Source organism: Poecilia reticulata, linkage group LG4 (assembly GCF_000633615.1).
Source record: "Poecilia reticulata strain Guanapo linkage group LG4, Guppy_female_1.0+MT, whole genome shotgun sequence".
NCBI classification, from domain to species: Eukaryota; Metazoa; Chordata; class Actinopteri; order Cyprinodontiformes; family Poeciliidae; genus Poecilia; species Poecilia reticulata.
Genome location: NC_024334.1, coordinates 14,324,495 through 14,349,568, shown reverse-complemented (window position 1 = coordinate 14,349,568; position 25,074 = coordinate 14,324,495). Strand labels below are relative to the sequence as shown.

The 25,074-nt window shown below is 37.0% G+C and overlaps 1 protein-coding gene and 1 long non-coding RNA gene across 2 annotated transcripts in view; both read right to left on the bottom strand.

Annotated features, from left to right (window-relative positions):
* LOC103464024 (uncharacterized) overlaps nt 1–25,074 on the bottom strand; it is a 74,229-nt gene that overhangs the window by 45,206 nt on the left and 3,949 nt on the right. Inside the window, exons 2-7 of the mRNA XM_008407819.2 lie at nt 24,797–24,838; nt 23,498–23,571; nt 23,327–23,395; nt 22,034–22,133; nt 14,368–14,506; nt 6,787–6,852 (exon numbers count right to left, since the gene is read on the bottom strand). Coding sequence (XP_008406041.1) covers nt 6,787–6,852; nt 14,368–14,506; nt 22,034–22,133; nt 23,327–23,395; nt 23,498–23,571; nt 24,797–24,838 — 490 coding nt within the window. The remainder of the gene's footprint in view (nt 1–6,786; nt 6,853–14,367; nt 14,507–22,033; nt 22,134–23,326; nt 23,396–23,497; nt 23,572–24,796; nt 24,839–25,074) is intronic.
* Nucleotides 17,694–18,671, bottom strand: LOC103464023 (uncharacterized). The gene is made up of 3 exons (XR_533575.2): nt 18,485–18,671; nt 17,792–17,924; nt 17,694–17,716 (listed from the first exon to the last, which is right to left on the bottom strand). It is a non-coding gene; the product is annotated as an uncharacterized LOC103464023 (long non-coding RNA).

Sequence of the window (25,074 nt, the reverse complement as noted above, 5' to 3'; positions counted from 1 at the left end):
GATCTGATGAAGCCAACAGGACCACATCATCCGCAAAAAGGAGAGATGCAATCCTAAGGCCACCAAAACGGGCCAAATGCCAAATACCAAATACCAAATACCAAATTCTTAGTTCAATACAGTAAAAAATATCCCTGTGTTTTCACATAGCACTGCATCAAACGATCCAAACCCTATGAACAACCTACTTACTTACCTATTGTGGTGTTGCTGCACCAAGAACCACTGAAGGAAACAACACCAAAACATCTGAGAAAACTGAGCACAACTTCTTTCTTCACAAAATGGAATCAAAAATGGAGTGTTCTGAGATTTTGGCGGTAGTAGGATTTCTCTTGTGTCTTTGGTAAAAGACCAAAAGTCATCTCTTCCTAGAGCTTTGGAGCGTGATGTCACTGCTCTAGTCGGAGGGGTATCAGCGCCATCTTTGGTGTCCATAAACATTAACCGACAAAAACAACAGTCTCGCAAATATTTTTTAATCCAAGTTACCTAAAATAATTTAGCCATGGTACGAACTTGCTGCGTTATTGCCTGTAATGTCCGATCACACGACTGAAACTGTAAAAAGATGGAAAACGGACTTTCGTGTCACTATTTTCCTGCTTGGAAACAATGCGAGGAGGCTCAGCTGTCGGAGCTAACGAAAAGAAAACAAATGTCCTTGTATCAGCGGTGAGACGCTGATGTTACGTTCTCCAAAATCCCCAGATACCTACAAGTTTGCCCCAGACATTTCTATTCTTTGCTTTGTTGGTTTTGTGTCCATTTTTTGCTATGATTTTGTCCGAGTGTACTCACGTTCAGTTTCTGTTGAATTCATTTAAGTGGGTCAACCTTGTTTAGGTCGGGCTAATATTGTTTAGGTAGCATAGTCCGAGTTTAGTCAGTGGACATTGAGGTTCTTACATTATTGTGAAGTAAACTATTTTACTAGTGTTATCAGATTTATAGCTTTAATACTGATGTGTGTTCTGATATGTCCTCTTAAAGGCAAACCGACGTATGAAATGGATGAGCTCAATCCTGACTGGGTTCTAGCACTGAATATGGGTCACTGCGAGGTAAACGCCACAACGTCGGACCGACATGGTCGTCAAGTAAAGAGGCGATACAGCAAAACCATGGTGGATCAACAAGTTAAAGAGACGGTTTTCATTATTTACCCCAGAAGAGGTAAATGATGAAAACACAGTAGCGGAGACAACAGAAGAGGAGCAAGTTGGAGAGGCTGAGGAGGAAGAAACCCCAGGAGAGGAGCTCAGCAAGGCTGCAGACTTTGAAGAGGAACAGGAACCATTTGTGTTGAAATGTGTGTACATTTAGAAGTGGCTGTTTTCTCTCATTCAATAATTTAATGTATTAAACATCCATGAATCGTTTGATTCAAACACTTCAAGTTGCATGTAAACAGGTGAAGAAATGATTCACATTTTAAGTAAAAATTTGATATTTAAATATTWCAGGTAATAAAYATACATGTAATGAAAGATTATATTTTTAAATAAATATTTTATGTGATTAAAGTAAACAATTATATAATCAGACATCTGTCAGGACACTGGGTTTTTGAGTTTGTTTTACTTTTCATTTTATTTAGCTTCATGTTTTAATTCACTTTAGTTTAGCCCTTCATGGTCCTTTTGATATTATTAGAGGTATTTAGTGTAGTTAGAATTATATTATTGCTTTTCCTTGTTTGTCTGAGTCCATCTCAAGCCTTCTTTAATGACTATAGTTTAATTATATTTTATCCCTCTAGTTATTTCTTATTTCAGCCTCCCTGCAGGGTTTCTAGTAATGTTTATTTCTTAGTTTGATCACCATAGGTTCGGTTATTCTTGCATGTCTGAGTCTCTATCTTTCTTTAGTAATTCTAGTTGGGTTATTTCTTTGTTTAGATCTTCTAGTTTCTCCAGCTCTGTGTTTCTTAGTTCTTATTGCTGTTAGATCAGCCTTGTTTCTATTTAGGTTTGGTTATGGTTTCATATCTTTCTCTCCAAGTTCATCAGGTTTTCTTTACTCTTAGTGTCTTTTGTATTAGAAGTATTTTTCAGTTCCCCGTTTCCTCCCGTTTGTGTTCCCAGCAGATCTCCTTAGTTTCCCTGTGCCACCTTCTCCCCAGCCCTCAGCAGCTCCTGTGCCAAATTACTCACACCTGCTGTCACTCTTCTCATTTAGGCCATTGTTCCATTACTTAAGCTCCTCTTTTTCAGTCACAACTCGCCAGTCCGTCTTGTTATCCTGCTCACCACGTTGCCAGTTGTTACCGTTGTTATCCCTAATGTCTCCTGTTCATTGTGTTTAGGATTTCCTTGTTTTCCCTGGATTTTGGATTTAGTTCGTTTATTTTGTTCATTAAAATAACATCCACATTAAGTACGTCTATTGCCTGCTGCGTTTGTGTCCACCGCCACATCATGACACAAACCAGATGAAAGAGCCCATCTTTAAACATTTAATGTGTAACTAAACAATAAAGGTGACACATTTTATGAAATAGATCACGCTTGAATAAATATTTGTTGTATTTAACATATTCCATGTAAGTGAATATGTAATGAAATAGATCCTGTCCTAGAATTTTATGCAATTGAACATTACAGGTAACAAGTGATGATCATCTGAGGTAATACATTTTATGAATATTTTTTTTAAATATTTTTTAAAATATAATTTTGGTTAAATTAAAAAGGGTTCAAAATGGAATAAAAATATGCCTAATCTATATAGTTTAGTAGAATAATTTCACACATATTTTGAATTAATAGGTCACATGATCTAGAAGCTATTTAAGAAAAATACAAAATTTTGACTCAAGAAATAGCTAAAAATATAAAAAAGTGTTAAAATGTAATAAAGGTGAGTGTGCCTCATCTATACAGTCTAGTAGAACAGTTTCACACATATTGAGTTAATGTGATACGATGTTTGATGAAAACATTTCATATTAAAATTTAAATTATTGAATATGACTTAAAATTTTAATAGATGATAGTGTGCCTCGTGTAAAAGCATGAATGACCACTTTTTTGTATCAGTTGATCACATGACAAAGAATTTATTTACAGGAGTGTTCAGAAATTGACGGTCCCTATGTGAAACTCCGAGCGCTCCGGGCGCAGTAAAGAACAGCTGGCCGAAATTAGCGTTCATAAATCGGATCAACCTTGAGCTGAACGTCCCTTACTCCGCGGAGCGCGGGATATCCAGTATCCAACTTGAAAACAACTTCACTGCGTTCGGTAACACAATGAAAACACCGGTGTTCTGAATAGTTTGTTTTGGTCTGTGGACACCAAAAATGGCGCAGAGCGACGTAAAACGTCATACGCTGTGACATCAGCTCCAAAGCTCTATTGCGCTGGACTCGCACGTTTGTTTTGATTGTATTTACCCAGAATGCCCTGCGCTGTAGATCACTTTTTACTTTGGGAGCGGTCTCTGGTTCAAATATGCATTTGAACCACACCAGAGTTCACTTCAACTGAACCAAGAACCAAGGTTTGTAGAAGGAACAGAGTTTGCATTTTTGGTTCGAGTTCACAATCACAGCTCCCTAAACACACCGGAATTTCTAGATAAATAAACTGGAGTACAACTAACATGGACTAAACACAGTCTAAGTCAGTGGTTCTTAACCTTTTTTGAGGTACCGAAAGCCCCAGTTGCATATGCGCATTCACCGAACCCTTCTTAACATTCTTAACAACCCCCCTCCCCGACACACAAAATACTTTGCGGTATTCCGATTTAGTAATGTAATTATATTAGCGGTGTAACCACCCCCACACCACTAGAGGCAGTACCAATCCCGAAAAGATGCGACTACAGAGCAGATTTAGACTATAAAATTTGGTAAAAACTGTGAGCTTTGCTGAAGTAATTAAAGACAAAAGTTCATATCCATGCTGACAGTGGAGCTCCTTCAATCAGTGCTCCTCCGCAGCACTGATTGGCTAAGCAATATAACGTGATCCTCTGGAGCAAGTGATGGCAAAGCGGGGCGCGTCATCACGACTTTACACAAGTGTGTCTTCAGCAGAGGCTCCGCTGAACCCCTGAGACCGACTCAATGAACCCCCGGGGTTTGATCAAACCCAGGTTAAGAACCACTGGTCTAAGTTGATGTTTTGAATCAGGAAAAATGGGATGCGTAAGGGTTGAACTCCATCAAGGGTTGAAGATCCTTTACATCTCTTCCCAAGTTCACCTATGTCCACTAGGTACATTTTTCTGAAGGAAAATGCATCTAAACTCATGAATGTAGTTGAAAAGTAAAAGATGAAAAGCAGCATCACCTAAAAACCTCATCAAGATGCGGAGCAGCAGGTTTCCGACCACAGATTCAAAGAAAGTAAGCCCTGACCCACCCGAATACAGGCTGACCCAGCTGGCTGCAGGATGCTGGAACATGTACAATGATTAGTTTTTTTCTATTACTAAAATAAAGATGTCAGATCTAATTCTATGGATGTCAAGCAGTGACATTTCAGTCAGGCAGGTTATGCATATGCGAGCAGGAGCTCTGTTTATGTTCATGTATAATTCCAACAAAAGACAACTTTTAACGACCAGGTTTAATTTGTTCTTATGTCTAGTTTAGTCTTTGAGATGGTTTCATGTCTAACAAGCACGGTTCCATTCAGATACATTTGATGTAGCCGCATGTCTTTAAACTTTGACATAAAAGCAGTTCTTTCTATCAACATCTGAAGCAGCAGGGTCTATATGTAGCATACGACACAGTCATTTGCTTTGCCCAAATTTAGCATCTAATTTCAGCATCAAACATGTCTCTGATGGTTATCTTCAAACACTTTTTGAAGTGCCTAAGTTCCTGTTCTACAGCAACAACTCACAGAACAAACATTTACAGCAACATGACATTCAAAGTAACACCCGCTAATTAAAGTCCATTAGCACAGAGATGAGATGCAGATTTGTTTTTTTCCTATCATAATGGAAAATAAAATAAAACCTCAATGGTATAGTTTCCTCCCATCTCTAGTCTTCCAAAAGGGCATTTGCTGAGTTTTACAAGCAATTTCATGCAACTGCTTAGAGCATTCCTCCTTACTGGAATATCATCATCATATCTAAGGGTGTGTTGTCTTTTTATTTGCAATGGGATCTTTGCAATATACAATTATATACATGTTTTTGAACAACCAAGGAACCAAAATATAGCGAGAGAAACACAGCAGGATCATCCTGGTGAAGAGATAATCAACTTTCGTTTGTCCACAGAAATTAGGAATTTCAATATGGTTTCACCTTCCTCTTAATGTAAATACATCTTTAATATAATATACACAATTTATAAAGTATAAAGGATTTAACAAATCAGGCCTGACTGCGGCTCCCTCAAAGTCCTAATCCCAAGCAGAAAACGTTTTTAATTTCCGCCCATATGCTGGAACGAGTGAAACCACACAGTGAAAGTCCTAAAGTTTAAAAATGTGTCCCTTAAAACTTTGTAGCAGCACTGAGGAAATATTTCCCACATCTGTTCACATAGGCAAGCTCTAAAAGTCTATTTTTGCTGTGACAACAAAATCTCCTTTCCCTTTCATACAGAGAGAAAATGATGTGAAATAATTTTTAGATGGATACAAAATTTTCTTTTGACATTTTTGCCTCATATTTGACTTTCTACAAAGGATTACATTTAAACAAGCAACCCTTGTTTAAATGTAAAGTATATATATATATATATATATATATATATATATATATATATACAATACTTCTCTGTGATGCTATTTACATTCGTTCTTAGGAGCGTTTCACTGAAAAGCAGTTAGTATGATAAGCTCAGCAGATGCGTACCTGGCACGCTAAGTTTGATCTGCTGGTTTTACCGCTGTACAATGGCTGCTGGAAAATTAAAATATTGATCGGCTGCCATGCAGAGCATGTGTCATTATATTTTCCTCCAGTCACATGGAACAGGGCTACACATGTTCATCTCACTTTTGCTTGCAATCTCCCTGCAATGTTCCCAAAGGAAGTGTAGGATTGTTTCACAACTATTCTATATTTTCATAATTAATTTTCCTAATGCAGTCCTGATTCCAGTAATAGATGTATTTTGTTTTTCGAAGTCAACCAAAAATGTTTACAGGAAAAATGTAGGGGTGCACCAATAATTCGCCTTGACTATTCCTTTGTTTTGGGAGATCGGCGATCAGCTGATCCATGAGAAATCAATCTTATCCCCTGATTTTCTCTACCTCTGCTAAGGTCTGAAAATCAGCCACTGTTCCGTTTTGCTCTGCAAAAGAGCAGACTGACCAACCCGCCATCCGAGTTACATCTTCATATGGGCAGTTGACGATAGTCACCACACTGCTGCCAATCTAGTGGTTTTGTTGTTATGCTAAGGAACTTTTCAGGCAGTAAAAGCATCAACAAAAAAATGGCACTGACCAAAATCTGAATGAGCGGGTCCGGCTTTTTGTAAGATCAGCGATCGGCCAGAAAACTGCAGTAGTCGCACCACTAATAAGATGTACATTTCTTTGTAATTGAAAACTCCAGTGAACCATAGAACTCTACCTATTTTTACCCTGCACGGCTGCTTTCACACACAGTGAAGGAGAGCAGAGAATCTCAAAAGTATATGTGCTGCTTAAGCTGATTAACACTAAACTGGAAAAGAAATTCTATTAGAGATTTAAGAGGATGCTGATTAAGTGACTACAGTTTGGTTTTGGGTTTCATAAAATGCTACTTAAGTCCAGCCAGTACACATTAGTCACATCGTTCTTAAATTCAACTCACCTGATACCAAGAAGAACAGCAAAAGCCTCGCTGCCAGCCAACACATAGCTAATTCCAATTGATATACTGTAAGTAAAAACAAAACAACAATCAGAACAGATTGAAAGAAAATAGAGAAATATATAGGAAAATGATCAGGTATCAAAGCTTTTAGAGAAGAGCTCCTTTATTGAACAAAACAGATTTTGCATGATCAAAGTGTCTGAAAGATATGAAGTGATAAGAGATTTAGTTTTAAAATCACTTCCTGTTTATAAAGCAATGCCTTTATCCTCCACAACTGTTCCAGTTTAGGTTTTTCAAAACAAAGGATGCCTTTGGGATAAGCATTGGGATCTTCTCTTCATGTGCTCCTCGAATATCACACTCTGAGAAGCAGCAATTCCAAAACAATGTGCATGTCTTCATAAAGAGGAATGGCGTGACAAGTATCAGAGTGGAAGGCTTTTATAGTTGGTTTCAAGACAGGTTTTAACAATTGTTCACTCCTTACATGTTAAAGCTCCTGTAATCTCTTAACAGTTGGTTACTAAGACTGCAGATCTATCGCTAGTTTCTCCACACATCTAAGGGCTGAAGTACACCCAAGCTTTTGATTCTGCTCACTTTCAAACCGTTCAAAGGAAATACTAAACAGACGTTTTCAATCTAGAAGAAAAAAAAACAATCTACATCTACAAACCAAAGACCTTTGAAAAGAAGAAGTTATTGCAAAAGTTTTAATTTAATGCTAATTTGAACTAAGATATACTTTGTCAAAAAATAATTAATACAGGAAGAAAGAAAGAAAATGTGTATGTCTAATAATTTTTTATTGTAGCAATCATTCTTGTTTAGTCCTCATTAATAGGTGCCACAGTAATAAGGAAAATTCTTCTATGGGCTGAGCAGCAGAGTTGTGTGTGGGAGTTGTGCCCAGTAAAAACCTACTAAATCGTCTCTGTCAATGCCAAACAGCTTAATCTGCTAAATGCTCTTGTTTGGTATGATTTACTAAATTGGATGGAATAAGTTTGATGAAACAAAACGTACTGCCAATTTAATTATTTGTCTAATACAGCAGTGTGTGTAAGAACTGTAGGGATTAGCACTGACATCCCAGATGACAGAGTTATGAAGTTAAAAGCGCAAGTTCAAGCTGGGAGACTCCGCCTCCTCCGTTTCGCCCATTGCTGCGTCATGCTCGTCTCCAACCTCAGGGCTGGTCCTCACCCGGCGTGTCCAATTATCAATCAAGCTCTGCATATAAGGATCCACACCCACGCCGCCAGCCGCTTTCCAGCTGAGTTCAACCCTCCACCTCCCCTTCTCCACCCGCATCCTTCGGCTCTCCAGGATAGCACCCTTTCCCAACCTCCACCACCAGTGTCAGGCCCTGGGAGGAGAGCATCCCTAATCAGCTTCCGGGATGTTCACCTGAGTTCACAGCAAATCAGAGCTCAAATCAGCCCGGGGCCCGAGCGCCAATGAACTGTTATTCATTCCTGTCATTAAATTTTTTAATGGTTCCTTTTTCTCCGTCTCAGTCTTTCCAGATTGAACTGTCCCAACAGTTTGAGATGTGGGATGATTGCTGGTTGCAGAATCTCATCTTATTACCAACAACCTTCCAGAGCACTCAGGTCTTCTGGTTCTGGTCTACTCTGCTCTACTCTCTTCCTTGAAAACTGTTTAACAGCTGAAACTACGAGTTCCTTCAAATCAAGGCTAAAAACACACCTGTGATTCAACTGGTTTGCAGTTTTCTGCAAGTTCGATATAGATTGGTGGTGCATTGAAGCTGAATGCTGATTCTCCATATTTGGTTCTGGTCATGTAAATCAGTGATTCTTGAGAATAGGGACAGAATGGGTGCAAATTTTCCCAATTTTTTTTTATTTTTATTATTTCGCAACCTTATGTATGCAAATATGACAAATAATGTTTTGGATATGTAAAGATGCTAAGGTGCAGGCTCCCAGTTGCAACATTTTTTTAAAAATAAAATTTAAATCACCATCTGACAAAAGTAAATATAAAATATTTTTTTAATGTCCCTATTAGTGATATTTTTACTCAGTTTTACAGACAAATGCTTCTCAAGAAACAAAAGAAATATTATTTAAAACAAAAAACAACAAAAAGTCCATCTGAACGAGTTGACAGTGCATGACGGAGTTGACACAGAACTGAAGGTGGTGACAAACTAGTGAGTAAAATGAAAAACTTGATACATGTGAAGTAATGCAATTTATGTAAAATACATTAAAATGAATTAATCACACATTTAAGTTAGGTTTGTCAACAATTTTACTGAAAGAGTCACAAAAACTGATGGAGTTGACATCTGATGGAGTTGACAAAAAGCCAAACTACCTCAATTTATATGTTATTCTGAAGGAGGTCATATTGTAGCTCATCAGGTCCATGACATCTTTACAGTATACTAAAATTAAGCATTTATTTCACAAAATTTCACCAAAGTTTTGTAAATTGTTAGTTATGGTGTTGACACATCATGGTTGTGAGTAGCAATTTAGGAATAAAACAGAAGAAAAAACTAAAAAATAACATAAGCTAACCAGAGCTAACTAGCCCTCTTAGTAAAGGAAGAGAAAGGAAGAGGTCATGGGGTCCTCAGAAGTTCTGGTGCCCCCAAATAATGCCTTATTTTTTAACATTCTATTCATGTCTGACGGTGTTGAGAAAAACTTGGGACAAATTTCAGTGGAGTTGGAAAATATATAAAAATGATTTTTAATTTAACTTATACTTAATAGTCATAATACATTATCTTAGTATTTATTTAATTGTTTTAAACTGTTATAATGTGTTAAGTTCTGCTCCAGGACAAGGGCTTTTACAGGCATCATCCACCTACTACAATTTTTATAATATTCAGCAAACACCAGGAAAATATATACTGCTCAAAAAAATAAAGGGAACACTTAAACAACACAATATAACTCCAAGTAAATCAAACTTCTGTGAAATCAAACTGTCCGCTTAGGAAGCAACACTGATTGACAACGGGGACCCTCGTCGGGTCAATCAGTGTTGCTTCCTAAGTGGACARKTTGATTTCACAGAAGTTTGATTTACTTGGAGTTATATTGTGTTGTTTAAGTGTTCCCTTTATTTTTTTGAGCAGTGTACAATGTTGTGCTCACAGGTAAACAGGTTAGTTTAATCAGATATTTGAAAAAATTATATTTTGTGTATATTTTATTCAAATTTTGTGCTTTATCCATAGGACTTGTTTTGTCCCTATTCTCAAGAATCACTGAAATAAAAAAGAATCAATAAATATTCAGACAGACTTGTATCAGAAACCTGTTGATGGGTACAAAAACAATGTGCCTTCAAGTTGTAAAAACAACAACTTTATTGGAAGTTTAATCAAACAATTTTGATCATGTGAGAATACCAATCCACATAAATATGCTTTTTTTAGATGTAAATACATACAATCTTTTATGTAAGAAGATTTCACTTGAGAATAACAGTTGAAGTCCCAAAAAACCAAGAATAACACTGTCTGACATTTCTTCCGACCCACAAGAGCCTTAAAATGTCCTTCAGTGAGCCGTTCCAATTTGCAACCTAATCGGATGTCACAGCTGGATCCGAGGGGAATTATCTGGCCTCCCAATCTTTATCTCCACCCACAGGTTGACATTGTGCCTTATTCACTGTGTCTCAGAGTAACTTCATATTTGACCTCTACTTGTTCAGTCTATAAAACAGAGTGAAGTCCCTGTTTGGGCAGTAACTAGAGCACTACACATTTAATCACATATTTCAGTCAACTAGAGACTTGACCCTTCATAGTATATGGTTACATTTTAATCAGTTGGCTTTATAAAGCAGCCTCAAGTTAACTAGGCCTTGAGGATTGAATTTATAGACCCCCCGGTTTAAAATCAAATATGAAATAGCCTTTATAATAATGGGAAAGTTTTATATTTAACCTGCTGTTACACTATTTATCCCGTCGTGTATGCAGGCGTAATAAAACAAAAAAAATGTTAGGTGGTTTTAAAAATGAGAAAATGAAGGGGACTATAGATGGACAAATGAATCATACCCATCAATGTACATGGCATGTGTTTTGGGATCAAGGACAGTGGGAAGGTTTTTATTTATTTTTTTATTACAGTCTCATTTTGTTGTTTTGAGAAACAACTGACCTAGAGATGAAGGCTTGGGAATAAAATGTTAATGCTCCATAAGTGCTTAAAACAGAAGTTGTCAAATAATTATTTGTCAAATGAATCGAAAGTAAGTCATGTGTCACTTTCAAGCATCTAGAAACCAGGTGAGTAAAGCACCTGTAAACAATAAAATTAGATTGATGAGTGTTATTATTGCATCATTCTGTATTTTAGCTGCAGTTGCATCAGTTCTGCAGCAGAGCTGCACAGGCCATCTGAGAGCTGCAGCCTCCCTAAGCTGATGAACATTACATATATCCTACAACCTTATTTTTTATGGCATAATACTTCCCTATGTCACTGACAGGAACGATGGCCAGGCAATAGAATATTGATTGCCTGCATTGATCAATGTAAAGCCCCAAAAATTTATGAAATTTAAATTGTTTTATCCAAGCTTTTATTGTAATGAAAATATAATTGTAATGTGAATCAGGCACAGATCTTGCAGTTCATGTGCAACAAAAACTAGACCCTTCTCAAAGATCCACAGTTTCTCTGCTAGACATGAATGACTGTTCCTCACTGCTCTTGTTTGGAGCTAGCATTATGCTAGTTACTGCTCATTAGAAAACGATCAGGATTGTGATCCTGTTACTTTGTTCTGGTCTGCCTGCAGTGCATGTGGATTGGTATTTCAGTGAAGCATCTTCATGGTGGGCGATATTTAAAGACCACTCTATAGTTCCCCAATTCTCAACTACTCTCTATCAAAGCATATTATTTGTGATAATAGAAGGAATAAACTTTGTAAATAGTCTTGCCTTTTAGAGTTGAAATCTTTAGCATTGCTATATTGATGAACTTACGGTTTATGGTGTTTTACTTCTGCCTCCAGGACAGAATATGTGATGATCCTCCAGTTTGTGTTTTAAAATATTTTATTTTATGTCAAAATTGAATCTTGTCCAAGTGATTTTCTCTTTGCATGCGATATTCACAATAACATGTGCTTTAACATTAAGTCATATACAAATATTAAGTTAATCTAGTTTTGAGTTTTAATCTAGTCGCCTCTTGATGTATTGAAATTTTGCTTTCACAACTATGAAATATCACAAATCAATACACTAAAGCTTTAGGTCCACATTGTTCATCACTACTCCAAAGATGTTACATGAAAACAGACACCCTTTACTAATTATGTAAATTTTCATTCTTTGTTCAGAAACAAAATGCTATGGTATTATGAACACATGCAGTTTATGAGTCCCTGTCATTGTGTAGAGCCGTGCCAACAGACCAAGGCATGGCAAGGGTAAAGGATGCAGGTCATGTTCTGCGTGGCGTTGGTGTGTTAGTGTGCTTGAGCCTCTGCATTGATCGACCACTAAGACCCCTTGAACACAATGAAGGAAGTATTGATTGGCCAGGTGTTTCAAAGCCGCTCACACCCTGATAACAGGACCTTCCACCCGTGTTGTTAAAAGCCTTGCGCCTCTCCTCTATGGACTTACACTCTCCTGCAAACAAACTGGTCAATGCTGCAAGCATTAACTTTGAATAATACAAGATCTATAGCTTTTTCTTTAAAAACAAAGTTACAATCTGGATTCAATAAGTAAATGGCTATAGTCGCATACTAATTTAGTATTTTAAAGTAAGGTTGTCTCTTCTGGAAGCCGCACTGAACTCAAGGTCAAACAACAGATCTGAAAACAGGGGGATCACTTTAAAAAATTACAGAGCCTCAGGAGTTGCTGTAATAAATCATATTTTATCAGTGTTTGGCTCAGTTTGGCTTGTAACTCACTATTTCAGCTCTGTGCAGCAGAAGGCCAGGCAGTAAAGCCCTAACCTCAAGGACAGTTTTTACACAAGTCCGTCCTAGCTCTGTTAACAGTCTGCAACAGTGGAGATTAAATGACTTGGCAAGTTTCATTCCAACAATAATGCAGTGAACATTTTAGTAGATCGCAAAGTGTTCAAAAGCAAAAATAGCCCGTTGGAAAGGCTACTGTATGATAAGGTAATTTAATTTGCAAGGCAGACCAGGGTGTACAGATAAGCCTGTGATGTTGTTCTTAGGTTAATGTTGACGAAAAGAGGTTGTGAAAAGTGATTTTCAGGGAACAAAGGGAAAAGTTTCAAATCATGAGGAAGCAAAGGAACACAAAACAAAGAAGTTCAAGGAGAAAGGAAAAGGCTGCAGTGTATGTATTAAAATAGCCTGGCAATGGATAAAAGAAAGAAAAACTAACAGTCTGGGACATCTGCAAATGTAAAAAAAAACATCTAACCTGCTGTCATCATGTCTTTATTTCAAAGGGAATTTCTTTCACTGTTAATAAATTATAAAACATTTCCACTACTTTTTATCAACCACCAGATCATCAGAGCTGAAGGGAGCCATGACTCTTCTAAAGATCTCTCCAGGATGTGTGTGTTTTCCCCCTCAGGCCACTATTTGTAAGTGCATGTTTTATATTTATATGTCTTAACATCTTCAAGCAGTAAAAAAGTGGAAAATTTGCGAGAAAACACTGTTATAGTGCAAGCACTCACACTTCGCGCATAACGCAGTTTTTACGACCTCTTGTTAAAAATAAATGTACATTTCATTGTCTCAAATCCTTATGATATGTTTTTGGAATGTGTAATTTTATGTAGAAACAAAACAAACAACAAAAACATCAAAACATACATATGGAAGTCAACAATCCCTCAATTCAGTTGATAGTGGGAGCAGCTTTGTGAGCAATTGCAGCTTTAATTCATCTTGGCTTTCACTCAAAGTTGTGCAGGTTAGATTTGGGTGGTTTATTCTGCATCTGTGATCAATTACACTGGAATTATACATTTATATTCTCACCTCTGGAAGCATCCAAGTCGGGAAGCTTTGGGTGCTTCCAGACTTACTCCCTTTAGGTACAACTTCCTTCATTTGACATCCACCTCCTGCAATTCCTGGACTTCACACATGAATTTAGTCTGGAAGTTTAGTTTTTGATTTGGGATTAGAAAAGTTATGAATAAGTATACGTGTGGCTACCTAATTGTCATTTCAGTTCTGGAAATCAAATGAAATGCATATGCATATTTTAGTAAATAGGAAAGAAATTACATCAAGGTAAAATAAAATAGAAAGGACATTACAAATGGTTTAAAACTCCTTAAACTTTTTCACGCATATTCATTCAACTATGCACTGCTTTGTTGCCCCATTCCATAAATTACAATAAAATGTGGAATTAGTTATTTCTGTCAAAATGTAAAAAAAGATCAATATGCTTGATTATTGTTGTCAAGCACTTTGCATTCCATGGAAAACAGAATACAGATCAATAAACTCAACCACTCGCTTCCTTCCCACACAGCGTTATTCCACTTTTATTATGTAAACAATTCAACTTCATGACATGGAAAGATCATTGCCATGGTAACTTACAATTGGAAGAGGAGAATGCAGTTGAAAGCATGACTCATGGGCCGGGAGAGGAAGAGGCAGCCAAGCAGATGAAGGTTGGGTTGCAGGTTCTCAGCTTGGTCACACAGAGATGGTGAGCTGGACTGTAGTAAACCAGTATCTGTGAGATACAAATGGGTTCATGAGGACAGAGACAAACTGCTACAATACATATCAATGTGGTTCTTTTAAATATGTCCGATCATTATGGAGCTAAATGTGTCACACATTCTTCCGATCAACACGTCAGAGACTTCGTTTGATTTGAGTTCTTGTGGTAAGTTAAGGTCAGAGTTATTACTCCCCTAATAAAATCACACAAAACTCTTAACATTTTCATGGAAATTACCATAATAAAAGCTGTTCACACATGTATTGCTTCCAAAACAAAATATCCACAAAGTTTGATCAGTATTATATTGATGTGCTCAAGAAAACAAAAACAATGACAAGGCTAAAATGATTAGCTCCTCTGAGCATTTTCTTTTTACTGCCAAGACAAATTTGAACATTTAATTAACTTTCACTGGTCAATTGAGAGATCAGTTACCACTGGACCTTCAAAAAAAAAGAGAGAGAGAGAGACTGGCAAGTTCAGTGGTACTTAAAACACCTAGACCACTCTGCCGTTCTGCGTTTAGTAAAAAAAAAAAATTACATTTGATCCTCTGAAAAAAGGAGAGGAGACGTTTGTCATGAGAGTGAAGGCTAAATTGCCATTTCTGAACCTTATATGTTGTCTGAACAGTAGTACGTTGCATCATTGGAAAGCACTGGGAGACAAATCTTGGGCCTGACCATGAGCACAAAATTTCAAAAATGTTCTAAAGAAAAAATAATCAGAGAGGTTAGCAAGGATCCCTGGGTGTCTGCCATGTCTGCTTGACTGGCCTCTTCTGGAGTTGATGTGTCAAGGAAGACGGATGTGAGAACTCTTCATCGTGGATGACTTGAGGTTACCGTCCAAGAAAACCTCCATTGCTAAAACGGCACATCAATAGCTGGTGAAGTTTGCCCATGAACATTTAAAAAATGGTGATGTGTTTGGTCTGATGAGACAAAATTCAAATTCTTTGGGCACAGGGCAAATAGTTTGTACTTGTATAGCATTTTATCTAGTCGAGAGAACCCTGCAGTGTTTCACATTACATTCAGTCATTCACCTAGTCACATGCTGGTAAGCTACTGTAATTTAGTCAGTCTAACAAAGCAAGACTGCCATGCACCAGCATCACCTGGTCCTCCACTAGCAGGAAAGGCAGGTGAAACGTCTTCCCCAAGGACATGACAACGGAAAAAAAACTGAGCCAGAGCAGGGGTTTGTTTTAGGCAGCTCCTGGGTCCTTTGAGAAGGTAATGACCCAATGGCTTCCAAGTTGGTTCACAAAACTTTTAAGGGACACAACAATGTGAGTCCTCAAAGAGCCCAGATCTGAATGCCATAGAGCGGTGTTTTTCAACCACTGTTCCGCGGCACACTAGTGTGCCGAGAAAATCATTCAATTTCACCTATGGTACCGTATTTTCCGGACTATAAGGTACTTTTTTCCTAAGCTTTGAACCATGCGRATTGTAGCCCGGTGTGGCTTTTCTGTGGATTTTTCTTCAACCACCAGGGGGCTGTCTAGCAGGAAGTGAATCATTAGAAGTCAAAATTGTAAATCAAAGAAGAATGCACAAATTTTCATTTATAACAACCACATGCTAGCAGCAGGCACGACTGAGAAATGTTTTCAAACTCATATCATGCAGATTTTAAGTTGAGGGCTGTCGAGCTGGCACTACAGGAAGGAAATAGAACCGCTGCACATGAGCTCGGTGTGAACGAAACCATGGTTCGGCTTTGGAGACGGAGTGCTGCGTCCAGCAGATTTATTAGGACGCAGCACTCTGCTGGGTCCTAATGGGAAACCGAGAGCAGCTTCCAGTTTTTGTTTATTTTTTTTAAATTGAAGGTGCTAGTATGGTGCGCTCTATAGCCCGAAAAATACGGTAATTGGTTTTAAAAGATTTTTTGAAAATGAAGTATCTGCAAATAATGCCATCTTTGAGTGTCTGCTGTAGTAGTAGCGGCGTAATCATGCAATTTTCTTATCACTAGATGGCAGTAGGTACAGAGTATTTTGCATTAAAACGAGAATTAGTGATGCATGAATGCTACAGGTACACAACAAAACCCCAGTGTTGATTTAACTCCCACAGAGTTGATATTAACACTTTTTCAGTGTTTATATAGTCCACACTCTTCAGAGTTAAACTAACACTTTCAAAATAGTAACATTTTTAACACTGGATCAGAGTTAATTTTTTTAACCCACAAAACAGAGTTAAATTAACTCTGTTTGGGATGCAATGGTTAACACTGATGAAATAACTAAAAATAACTATTTTGTTAGTGTTAATTTAACACTTCCAAGTGTTAGGTATTTACTCCAAAATGTGTTACTTTATGATTCTGGTTAAAATTAATTATAATAAAGTAAACCTAAAACAAATAAATCAATTTTAAACAATTGTTTTATTTATGCAGCTGTGTTTCCAACATTTTAAACTGTTGCACAGTGAACAAACATTCATTATCATTCCATATGAGTTTTGAATATCAAAAGGCTTATAAAATTTTAGATCTGGGATTTTCAGAAAATATCTTTCACTATAAAAAAACCCTGAAAGCATGAAAATGAACAAAGGTCTCTGTAAATAGCTGTTTAGGTAACAAAGGAAAAAGTGATTGTCAGCTAAAAATATATTGCTTATCTTGCTCTCAAGATAAGCAATATCTTGCTTATCTTGAGTTATGTCTCAAGATAAGCAGGTGATTCCTTCATTTTGCCAACATCAATGTTATACAATGCAAAAATGTATACAAATTAATTCATAACACAAAATGTCTTAAATAACTCATCAAATGCTGCAAGAGAGCAGTTTGCTTGGCATGGGATGAGTCACTTATCCACGATGATGTAGAGGATGTCAATCTTGCTCTTCTGACATCAAACAGAAAGGAGGTCCCGGAGATGTTCCTCTAAACTGCAGCATGACTAAAATGAAAGAATACATACACCAAACATAAGAAACCAGACATACAGCTACAACCAATGTAAAACTTTAAGGATTCATACAAACCAATAAAAGAAATTTATGTTTTCCCAGACATACTCAAAGCTGCCATTTAATTTCCTGTTGAATGTAATGTCTATAAAAGCAAAGTAACAAATTATTACACATACGTTTATTTCAATTACCTTATAAAAGACAGCAAGTCTCTCGACTGCATCCCATGCACTGATTCCTGGAGACTTCAGGTGGTTTTGGTTTAGCAGGAAGACACCTAACAGGAGATTTCATTTTAGTGAAAAAATTGGGACTTTTTAACATAGATTTAGAAGTGCAAAAACACACTTACCTATATTTATTAATCCTGTGAGCCATCAATATGTTCACCACTTGTCTTATAGCATCACTGAGGGTTTCTGTTGTTCCAGACTCTTGCAGAACTTCTTCACCACCAGACATCTTTTGTAGGGCACTTCAACTAGCTATGAAATGAAGAATAATGAAACAAAAAGAAATACATGGAGAATTTAGATTACCCAAAAATGGCACAACATGTTTAGTTTAGGGGCACACTGAAATCATGTTACATTTTTAGCAGACACTGGATTATCAGCATTCACAGGTTTAGACAAAGCAAAATATAACTTAAGTCAAGTGTTCCCCTCGGTGTAATACTCTATGCACGTTGGAGGACGTAACACGTCAGCGTTGCTACCGATTAGCCATGTGAATGTACAGGCTGGTAGCATTTACATTACCATGGCCAAAATTATGATTTTAAATTATACAAAAATAGAACTTTGTATAAGTACACGGCCTGATATTTGTGTGTGTGTGTGTGTGTGTGTGTGTGTAAAAGTTGCAGTTACAACGGTTACTGTTGTAAGTGCTACAGCTGCTAAGTAGCAACCCACAAAAGGGCTTCTAGCTAATACATCGAGTATAGCTGTTGCAAAATAGACAAAGTATTAAATTAGTGGAAAAAGTTACATCACTATCAACTTAAAAGTGCTTAACCAAAGATTTAAGAAGTTGTACTTACCGTTTAGAACAACAGGAAAAGGAAAAAAGAGGGAGCGGTTTTCAAATTTCACTCCAAGGAAGACGATGAAGGAGGGAGGAGCTTATTTTCCTCCTATCAGAGTTGATTCAACACCGATGGAATCAATTATGGAAAATAACTCGAACACTGGAAACCATTTAACTCAGCAAATGTTAAAACAACACTTAACGAGTAAAATCGACCCTGATGCAATCAACTATTGAAAATAACTAACACTGGATGCCATTTAACTCCTCAAGGGTTAAAACAACTCTTAATGAGTTAAAGTCAACTCTGAAGTCTTTAAACCTGAAATTTTAACTCTTCAGTTTTTGCTGTGTAGCGGTGAGAGCATTGTATCTAGCAAGACTGTGACAACAGTGATGGAAAAGACAGTGAAGCTCAGCAGTAGTTGGAAAGAGCATGAGTCCATTTCCCACAACATATCTGTGTGAAGTGAGCTTCTCTAGTCTGGCTACTATAAAAACTAAAAACAGAGAGAAACTGAGAGCTGTTGAGGAAGAGCTTTGTCTTTCTTCAATTTCTGCCAGGAAATCAGCTCTGTTTTCATCCAAACATGCACAGGTTTCACATTAGGTGGGTAAAATATAGATATTGACATTTTGTACATGCAACTCTTCATATTGTAACAGTGAATATGAAGTGAAATGTTTCCCAAATATTATTGCTTCTTTCAGAATAAGAATGATTTTCTGTATTATGGCTATAAGATGCTTATGGATTAGTTTGTAAAACACTTTGAAGTTTTCTACAACTTCTTTAAATTTAACACCACAGTGTTGTGGCTGTTCAGGTGTATTTTTGAAGTGGACATGTTAAGTGCAATTTGAAATAAGACATGTAAAATGTGATGAAAATACATTTTTGTGTTTATTTAATTCCTATTCAAGAGACTTTGATAAGAATGATTATATATGTAATATAGCTGGCTACAGAGTATCTTTGTTTCCATTTTTGATTGGTGGTGTGCCTCTTAATTTTTTCAATTAAAACAATGTACCTTGGCTCAAAAAAGGTTGAAAAACACCGTCATAGAGAATTAGTGTCACGTGCTTAAGGTCAATGCCGATGCTCAAAGATTACATAACCTAGATGAGCTGAAATGATTTGCCATTGAAGAGTGAGTCCTTATATTTCAAGAGACATGTGCCAGCTTAGGGAAGAACTGCAGAGAGAGGCTGTTGTCAGTTGTAAAACCAGCAGGACATACTATTGATCAGTAAATGTCAAGGACACTAATAATTTTGGCCTGGTCATTTTTCAGTTGTCTTCTTAGAATTAAGAACATCAGTAAGATGTACTGATCATACTTTGTGGAGTTTGTGTATGTACTCTTTTGGAAAGAAAAGTATTAACCGTTTTTTATCATGGCCATTTCTTTGGAAATATTAAGAGTTATGTGTTATTTCATCAGAGGCAGGTGCAGAGCGGAAAATAATTCTGACCCTAACTGTATGCTTCTAAGCAAGGACAGACAGGAACTCTGCCCCCAGAGATTTTAGCTGATCATCGATGTGTGTTCTGTCTGTTCTGTAATAACTTTGGTCAAAATAGTACTGACAGAGTGTATAATATTCAATGCAGTGGTAGGAGCAATTATGATAAATTTATAACACTGTAGACATCTGGAAGACAAGAATAGGACATATATAGTAACCTCAGCTGGCATCACCATCTGGACTCCTTTCAGAAACTGCACCTACACATATAGACTTTATACACAATGGACAATGTTGTATCTTGTCAACAGAAAAAGAAATAAGTTCTCCGACAAAGCTATTTACTAGTTATTTCTGTTTTTATTTTATTAGCTGAATGGAACATTCTGTAAGTCTTAGAATCATAGTCTACCAATCCGAATGTTGTGTTAAGCTGATGAGAGTCAGTTTAGCATGATGGAAAAGGAGTTCTAGATGCAAGACACTGCTGTTTTTTAAGGGGATGTTGTCTGTGATGTTGTACCTGGTAGTTTGATTTGCTGAAGTCCAAATAAAAGAAAGGCATTAAGGAACTATTCTGCCTGCTGGGGGAAAAAAAACAAAAAAACATTGATGCAGAAATACACCCTATCTTGCAATGAGTTTCATCAGCATCAGCATTTGCATTGTTTCCTTATTTATTTTAAACCTTGAACAATTCAGGTTAAGTCATCGCATACAATATATTGCTTAGATTTAGGATTGCTGTACCTGGTTTGACATCTGTGATTTTTAATGTTTTAGGAATAAGACGCGTGTTGTGTTGTGTACTGTCAGAAATCCATGACTTATGTATGCATTAGTCAGCATGAAAACTGCATATGTTTTTGCTTTTGGCAAAACATATGCAAAACATTTTACAGTTTTATCTCTCAGCCCACACTTCAAGGAAGAACGTCAAGGCCGGAGCCAGAGAAAAGCAGAGGAGGGTCAGCGCTCTACCTCTGATTTGCTCTAATCATCCATGCAGCTTGTGATCCAGAATAGTACAATGAATAAAACCCTTTCTGCAGTTAGAAAGATGGAGAGATGGAATGTTTTGGGTTTCTTGGAGGGTGGGGGAATCCCATGCTGCTCATACACCATGGGTGTCAACAGTGACCCATCGACCGCAACACAATGATGCCACAAATGTTTTGTCAGCTCAAGAGGTTGGTACTGACCCAAAAAACAAAAAAATCATCTCTGACATTTTTACTGATGCTGTCTTTGAAAAACGATAAGGACAATATAAAGTATTCTAAAAATAGAAGCTACAGTTCTCTTCTCTTAATAACAATGTAAAAGAGGAATACAAATTTAAAAATGATGTTAACTCAGAATACTTTGTAGCACTCACTAAGTAAACGTGGCTGTTCTTATTCCTGAAACACACCAAAAAAATCTACATGACGTTAATTTAACATTTAGGACATTGTTTGCAGGTTTCTTTCATTTGTTTTTAACAAAGCAAACCTCCAAGTTGTTTCAGATGTGTAATGATTATCAGGTCCCATTAGACAATCAGATTTTCAAATATTGTGCATATTTTCTGTTGAGGTGGTTAAATTTAACATTTTAAAATGTTCTTGCATTCTTAAAGGAAAACATTTTGTGGCTCTCAACTTCACTTTAAATTTGACAGTTTTGGCCCCCCTCATTTGGCCTATGAGGGTTGCTGTAAGGCTATGCAGTAATCTCTTCTTTGCCAGGCGATATGCCCTCCACTGATTAAGCATTGCAGGACAATATCACCTTAGCAACAAAGCAAGAGTCAACTGTACAGAAAAGGTTTAAAATGATTCCAAGACAGAGGTATGATCGTCAACACTACAAATTCAAACAAAAAAGGAAAATCAGCATCTCAGAGAAATCACACTTCGTTCTTCCACATCAACCAACCCTGACCATTTTATTCCAACCTACTGAATGAAGTAATAAGCTCCATCTAATCATCTTAGAGGTCTGTGGTCAGAAGACAAATACTTAAAATGCTGTCTTTACCCAAATCTTCCCGAATTCTCAGTTAAAAATGTTAGTCCAATTCTCTGCAAACACAAAAATGTCTCACCAGCTTCTGCATTTTCAGCTTCTTCTTCCTCTTCTTCGTCTTGTGCGATTGGATTTTCTGGGCTCACTTGATCCATCACGATACACTCTGCAACACCTGTCTGAGTACAGCATAAAAATAGACATCAGAAAAATGATCTAACATTTTCCTGTAGAGTCATAAACTGAAAACCAGTCACAGACCGCAATAGACTGTTACTGATCCAGGTGGGGGCTGTGCTTAATTGTATTTATGACTCAAACCATAAATTGTTTAAACTAAAATCTTACTTTGACTGAAGGATTTTCTGCTTTTTTTGTCACGGATATAAGCTCTCCCTTTAAGTTAACAGAAGAAAATTGCTCTGCATTTAAACAGATGTTACTGAATGATAATCCAAAACTTTAAACCAATTTAAAATGATTATCACTCTTCCACTACAAACCTCCACCCAGAATTGTTGACGAAATGAAAAAAAATGGTAATCTGCTTTTTCTCAGGTAAATGAAGTGGAGACAGTGTTTCTGCAGGTTTCACCAACCCAAATGTAAGACTTTAAGACCTTTTTAAGACTATTATGAATGTCATCATAATAGTTTTCTTGGGAGCTTTAGCCACTCCAGCGGATCAAAACTGTCACAATTCTGGGGTCTGTTTGTGGCTGCAGGCAGCAGCTGTGTGTTTTTCACACTGCATATGGTTCTCTAGTCTTAAGCCCCACAGTGCCAAGCTTTTATTGCACAGAATGCATGGAGCATCAGATAGGTTGGCAAAAGAAGTGAGCCGATGGTGAAAACAAACGGCGTACAAACAACTGGCAATACATTTGCACTTACCCATGGTAGACTCAAAAAGACAGTTAGCAATAGCAATAGCATGTTAGCAGCTTGTTACCAGTAGCCTCAACTGTCTCGAAGATGTCTGCGCATGACTTAACACTTTTGGTAGACAACTAAAAAGGCAAGAACTAAATGATTAAATAGTCCTATGTATTCATTAAATAGAACTGTTTAATGATTAAATATTCCTGCCACAAACCGAATTTAAGACCTGTGATTAACATATTTAAGGCCTAATTAAATTTTTTTAAATTTAACTTAAGACATGTTATGACTTTAAGTTTAGCTACATGATCTTAAGACTTTTTCAAGGATGTGTGGATAACCACACATCCTTGATACGGAGTAGTAAAATTGGCTCCTGAAAACCACACTGGTTCCTGGAAAAGGTTCCTGCAGTCGACATGCATCACTAAGAAGGTCACACACAAACTGTAAGTAGAAGAAGGAACAGAGCCTGGTTTGTTCTCCTGACCTTTAGAGAGTCCAGCTGAACCACTTGACATTTTTGGAGAAGTTCCACAAACAGATAAATGAGCAAGGCCTACAAAGCAAAAGATACGTCAATTCATAATACATCAATAACACATAATAGATAAACAGAAAGAAAGATGTTTGCATTTACATTTTAATACACCTTTCTTACCTGAACAAAGAAGCCAACCAGAAAGGAGACCAGGAAGGGCACCAGTCCAGCATGTGCTATAGTGACTGGAAGACCTGAAAATGAAAATAATGTTGAGCTGCCTCTGAATTTGATTCCCACTCAGGTAAAAGTGAAAACATGTGCTAGACGCTGTCTGTTGAGCTTTTTGTCAGTGTGTCTCAGAAACATCTCTCTGCGCTGGCTCCAGATTTCTATAAAATATAATTGACAGTGCTAATTTCCATATAAGATTTAAGTGGCTGAGCAAGTATTAACTAGGAAGGGTCGGACCTCTGTGGAACTACACGGAAATTCTGCTCAAAACAAAGCAGTTAAATGTAATGTCCCATGTAATTTCCACCTCTACAAAAATCTCTTTGGTGTTGGCAACACTTCATAAAACACATTTAAATTTTCCTCTCCCTGGAAATGGACAGAGTTTAAATTATATTCCAAGTGAAGTTATATTTCAGAAAAGACATGTAGGAGAAAGAGCAAACAGTTGCCACTGAACCTTTACCTTCATACTGTTATCTTTTCCAAAGCTACTACAAAATCAGGACATTAATATTTGTAAACCTAAGATGCCGGGTTTGAAGTTTAGTGTTGTCTACATTGTTTCTCAGGATGATTTTAGTAAGGATTTGAGGTGTGCCTGAATTTTGTGACTTGAAATTAGTTAAAGTTACTACAATTACCAGACACTACATACAGGGGGAAAAAAAATCATGGATGACTTTAAAGCATGGCTTTAAAATCTGTTCCTCTTTAAACATCTGCTAATTAGGAAAACTATTTTAGCGAGTGAAGTTTGTTAGTATAAGAATGGCATCACATTCCTGCCAAAAATCCTGATGCAGAAATTACAGCAGCATATTTATTATCTAAGGCAGTGCAGCGTTCTAATAGTGGGCATTTCAAAACACAAATACAAAAAGCAACATAGATAATTTTAAATAATTCAATTACAAAGATTTACCTGACTTCAAAAAACTGATGGTGTCTCTCACAGACATGAAAAGTTCCTAACAGACAAGTATATTATTGCATTGATTGATGGCTACCTGGAACTTAAGGAGTTCTTAGGCATAACATGTTTTTATTCCTGTTTTTCTTTATCTAAAGCTTTGAGTGCTCATTATAAAATAAAACTCCTTGGAATGCTAGCCTAAACATTAAACAACATTTCAGTTGTAATCAGTGAGGAAAGCTAACAAGAAGGGCTTATGTGATGAGAGTCAGTGTGATGAGAGGAAGATTAGAATGTTTATAAATTCATAAAATAGTTTCAAAACTTACCTAAGATTCCAGTTCCTAGTATTGTTGCGATGGTCAGGAAGTCTGGAAAGAAAAGTGCTGAAAACGTTAACATTACCTTTTATCTCTTTATGCAGCTTACAGCCATATATTGATTTTTCTAAAGATTATACTACATAAAAAACAAATTCCATCTCACTTTACAAAGAAAAAAAAACTAAAGAGATACAAGTTCAGCACATAAATACACACACACACACACACATGCACACGCACACGCACACACACACACACACACGCCCACACACCCCCACACACAC